The following is a 5528-nucleotide window of genomic DNA, read 5'->3' on the forward strand; positions in this document are numbered from 1 at the left end:
ATAAGAATCATCAGCATATAGTTGACTAGAGAAAGAAAAGTTATTAATAATACGAGGTAGTTCAGAAGTATAGAGTATAAATAGAAGAGGGCCAAGGATAGAACCCTGAGGTACCCCGAAAGTAAGAGTAGAGGAGTTAGAAGTAGAATTATTGAGAACAACAGAAGAAAAACGATTACAGAGATAAGAAGAAAACCAAGATAGACAAGAATCAGTAATATTAAAAGAAAGATGCAGCAGTCTCAAGAGAATAGTATGGTCAACAGTATCAAAAGCTGAAGAAAAGTCAAGAGCAAGAAGAAGAGTAAGATTACTATTGTCACTAGAGAGAAGGATATCATTGTGTATTTTAAGTAAAGATTAAGAAGAAGATGATGATGAATAGTAGGAAAATGATAATGGAGATGTTGAAGATGACGAAGAAGATGATGACGAGAAAGATATTTCCCATGTAAGTTATGAGTGGAGTGAAGGCGTGACAAAATCTGAAAATGTTTGATAATGATTTATTATTGTTGTTATTAATATATTTTGTTATTGTTATCATTGATAATATTATTATACTTGTTCAAACTTTTCTCCATTGGGCAAGAAAAACTCCAGCAATCCGTCCATCCATTTACTCATTCATTCATTGATCCATCCATCTATCCCCACTATCCATCCATCCATTTACTTATTCATTCATTTATCCATCCATTTATCCCAACTATCCATTCATTTATCCATCCATCCATCCATCCATCCATCCATCCATCCATCCATCCATCCATCCACCCAACCAGCGTTTATTTGAAGCGCTAGATAAATAAATAGGGCATCGCGAGGAAGGACTGTGTTGTATAAATAAATGAATCCGTAATATTCTAAACGCGCGCGCGCACTCTCACCTACATTAAATAACTTGAATAACTCCAATAACATAAACAACGTTAATATTGAAGTACCTACATGTGAACATGTACCTACTAGCTACGAATATAATATTAAAATAACATTTCACGTACGTACGCGTGTGTTTTTTAACGATGGTCTCATTTTTTAGGCACTACATTCTTAAGGATGGCAAGGCTGCATCACGTGCGTCTGCTCGATGCTGTGGGGGTAGTATTCATGGTGATCGTGGGATACACAAGTTTGTGGCTCTTCCATTTGTGAATATTTTTGATTCAAAAACTTTTTAAATTTAAAAATTGGTGAATTTTTTCGGTTCAGTCAGGGTTTCCATCGTTATTTCTGATCCATAAAGTTGCACAACTGCACAATAAGCAAAAAACTAACGGAAAACTCTTTCAGAGAGAAGTTTGAGAAAAAATTAATCAGGAGAGGGGTAAAAAATTTCCATGCCCCCGTGGACCCCATTAACGTACAGAAAATACCCTTATACAAACATTTACACATAGACAAAAATGTACAGGCTTATAGTTACAAATACAAAAAACATGCACGCACTTATAAACAAACTTACATAGGATGCAATAACACAGCAATCTACTGTACACGTACAAGCGTACAAACATTCACACTTGCCAGTTACAAGCAGAGACAAATATTTAAGTGCGGACATACAGATATGGAAACATATACGGACGGACAAACGCACACTAACGTATGCACATGCACAAAAACAAACGAGGATTTGTTTGAAAAAACCCTACCCGGTGTTGAATCTTTCAATCAATTAGACGAGAAGTGTACCATCTGGCCGATGTGCTCCACGTAGTAAACAATTTATTGCTTATGAAAATAAACGAACGTTAACAATTTGAATAATGATGTTTCTCTTCTTGGCATCGTCGATAACAAACGCCATAATGCGGCAGAAGCAGAGCACATAAATTATTTCCGCATTTGCTATTTCTTCAACATTTTTTACCAGAGCATAAACTTACACACGTGCACGCAAGGACATAAATAAGCATTAAATGTATTTACCTAAATACGTACATATGTTTCTCTCATAATATAAAACCACAAGTTCGAATAATATATGTAGTAGTTAGACATACAAAGAGCTGTTACATCCACATGAACAACAACCCCCGACAGGAACGCCGTCAAACACTTTCATGTTCACATCAACCAACCGCTAGTAACATATCCATATGAGCGGCAGACATTTTTATGATCGAATCAGTTCACCTTCAATCCATCACGGTAACATTTGATGACCTCCTACAAATATGCAGGCAGACAGGACCTAACTATGACAGCATAATAAAACAAAATGCATCTGCTGCTGTTGGGACGCCATGTATTATAGATTATTGTATACACTGACTTTCATTAAACGCGCCATACTAATATTATGCTACAATATATACGTAGATGCAATCCAACAATGATGTAAACATAAATTAACAAACGAAGAAATGGAGGGACGAAAATTTATGTGAATGAATCTAAAACGAAATGAGTGAACCAGGTTTATGAAGGAGAGATTTAAATACTAGAACTCTGCAGAATGAACATGGCACTCACTTGTTGTCCATCTGTTGAAGCACTGTGTAAATGATGATGGCAGAATGGGGAGAGTTTGAAAGTACAACTTCCCGTCCCAATTGCTGATCATCCGGATTCATCTCATCTACCACCACAGTGCTCCATCAATAGAGGTTAGAGGATATTATAATCGTATATATATATATATATATATATATATATATGCATGCGAATCCATGTACCAGAGGGATATGCTCCCAAAATTTTTTTGGGAGCATATCTGTAAGGGTTAATTGTTTGGGAGACATCACTTACCAATTCATTTTTCATCGCTATAGAATACTTGCTCAGAAGTTCCATACAAATACAAGAAAGTATTCGTTTTCTAACAGAGTGATCTCTATTTGGAACAATTTACCGACATGCGTTGTTGAATCAGATACTGTTTCCAACTTCAAGAGGAATTTTGACTTATATATGGCCAACAAAGATTTTCTCTATGATCATAAAATTGACATTGTTGTTTGATTGCTTTTTATTGTCTTTTAGTGCTATTTTGATATGGGCATATACAACTTACGTTTAAGCCCATTATTTATTCATATATATATATATATATATATATATATATATATATATATATATATATATATAGAGAGAGAGAGAGAGAGAGAGAGATGGTATACTTTATGGTCAACCGTACCTGCAGTAGCAGGTCGGAAATTCCCACCCATATATTATATCGTTTTTATACGATATAGGTTGGATGATAACTACTAGGCAAAATGGTGATACTGGGCATCTGGAAAATTTGGGATTTGAGAGTGGGGTTTTTCGTCATCTAAATTAAGAGAGGAGGGTGGATCGAATAAAGCGGTCAAAAATAGAATAAAAAGATGGAAAAATTCAGAGAAATGACTTCAGTGCTGTGTTCCAAGGGTATACTATCGAGTCTGAAAGGTAAGGTATATAAAGCATGTGTAAGAGGTCGCTTGTTGTATGGGAGCGAAACTTGGGCTATGACGGCTGAAAACTTAAAAAGGCTGGAGGGTACAGAAATGCAAATGTTTAGATGAATAATAGGAGTATCCTTGAGGAATGGTCTAAGAAATGAGGTAATAAAGAAAGGTTTAGGGATAGATGAGTTGTCAGATGCAATTAGAGGTATTAGACTGAGATGGTTCGGTCATGTGGAGAGGAAAGCAAATGAGTACTGGGTAAAGAAATTTAGAACTATTATAACTAGCGATTTAAGGAAAAGTGGCAGACCCAAGTTCACTTGAGAAGAAGTGTTCTCAAAGGACATGAGGGCACTAGACCTGAAACCAGAACTGACCTAGAATAGAGAAGAATGGAAAAAACGGTTAAATGTGCGTGATCATGCGACAAGGTCAACCCGTGGCTTTCATCTACAAAACTCTGGAGCGAACACTGGACGGTTAGCCTACCAGGGTTGAGCGCCTATAAACGTACGTGATGATGATGATATACATACATACATATATAATTTATATATATATATGCAAACACACAAATGTATAAATTACTGAACTTTACAAAAAAAGATTTATTCACATTGTTCTTTTTGAAATACTTCTTTGTATACATACATACATACATATATATATATGTATATATATATATTATATAATATATACATAAATGAAAAATGATTGGCCTAAAGCTACAACGATAAAAGAAACTAGTGCGGTAGTAGTAAAAAAATTAACAAATGAATGAATGAATAATTATTCCACGCCAACATTCACAATCGTACCACGTCAATTAATTAGTTAATTAATCATAACGAACAAAACAAATAGTAACCATATTAATTATTATCACCATTAGCTCGTTATACATCAGTATGAAAAATTTATTCATTATAATTTTAAGTGTGGAAATAATAATAATAATTAATAAATAGGTTGAGTTAAAACACGAACACGAACGAAGATATGAATGAAGCTTAAATTGTACATTGAAATATAAATCTTCTGACCAGTCAACCCACGTTCTAATTTCAATCATGATGACGATGACAAGACCATGACAATTATCCTGCGACGACAAAAAAACTTATAATTACATAAATCTTTAAAAGTCAGAAAAATAAAACAATTTACACTCGACGACGGTACGCCGAGGAGTAACGATAGAATATTTATAGCTATGAAAATAAAAACAGACGAAAAAATATTCCGTTTCAGGAGGCAAGTTTCCACAGGTTCAATGTAAAAACATCCATCATTCATTCATCCATCTAGCTATCCATCATTCATCTATCCATCATTTATCTATTTCCCATCCATCATAATCACCCTTCACCAACAATCGCCACCGTCATTACTCCTCATTAATTTATCCATTTCCCATTCTATCATATAATTTAATTGCAAAGCACATAATTATTTCACTCCTTATAAACGTGCTTATTTCATCTATCTATCTATCTATCTATCTATCTATCTATCTATCTATCTATCTATCTATCTATCTATCTATCTATCTATCTATCTATCTATCTATCTATCTATTCATTTATCTATCAATTCATATCTCTCTTTCCTCTCTCTCCCCCTATCTATCTACCTATCTACTTAACCAACAAACTAATTAATCGACCATCAATCAACCATTCAGCTTCCTACACATACAACGAATCGTTCAATTGTAACAGAAGACGACAATACGATACAGTACAAATACAATAAGACAAGAGGAGATAATAAAGAATGTATGATGTTTCTGGATGCACTCTCCTATCTATCAAACGTGTTCCCATGTAGCTCGCTCATTCGTCGTACGTGCCTACCTTTATGAAATCTAGTACTAAGACTACTCGGATGATGAGAATAATAATGAAAATAATGATTAGCATTAATAAAAATCCTAACATAAATGACAAGAAGACATCTGTTTGAGAAACACAACAAACAACTGACAAATAAATACAAATCACCCGCCATATAAATATGACGAACAGAATATAAAAATAAACAAAAACAGCAATAACAATAATACCAAGAACAACAATGAACATAGTAGTTTGATATAAACAGTTTAGTCCGCATTGATTGGCTGAT

At 34.2% G+C, this 5528-nt stretch overlaps 2 protein-coding genes across 2 annotated transcripts in view; both read left to right on the top strand.

The window, feature by feature from the left end:
• Positions 1–1723, top strand: part of HELRODRAFT_179462 (hypothetical protein) — a gene marked incomplete at both ends in the record, with an annotated part of 2394 nt that extends 671 nt beyond the window's left edge. Inside the window, 2 exons of the mRNA XM_009028300.1 lie at positions 1046–1135; positions 1473–1723. Of these exons, the coding sequence (XP_009026548.1) occupies positions 1046–1135; positions 1473–1723 (341 nt within the window). The remainder of the gene's footprint in view (positions 1–1045; positions 1136–1472) is intronic.
• Positions 1724–3518: 1795 nt separating this feature from the next.
• HELRODRAFT_153040 (hypothetical protein) lies at positions 3519–3710 on the top strand (the record flags this gene model as incomplete). Its single annotated transcript, XM_009028301.1, has 1 exon — positions 3519–3710. A coding segment is annotated over one exon (192 nt), but the record flags the coding sequence as incomplete, so codon positions are not given.
• Positions 3711–5528: the final 1818 nt, after the last annotated feature.

The sequence above is a fragment of the Helobdella robusta genome (assembly GCF_000326865.2).
Source record: "Helobdella robusta unplaced genomic scaffold HELROscaffold_54, whole genome shotgun sequence".
NCBI classification, from domain to species: domain Eukaryota; kingdom Metazoa; phylum Annelida; class Clitellata; order Rhynchobdellida; family Glossiphoniidae; genus Helobdella; species Helobdella robusta.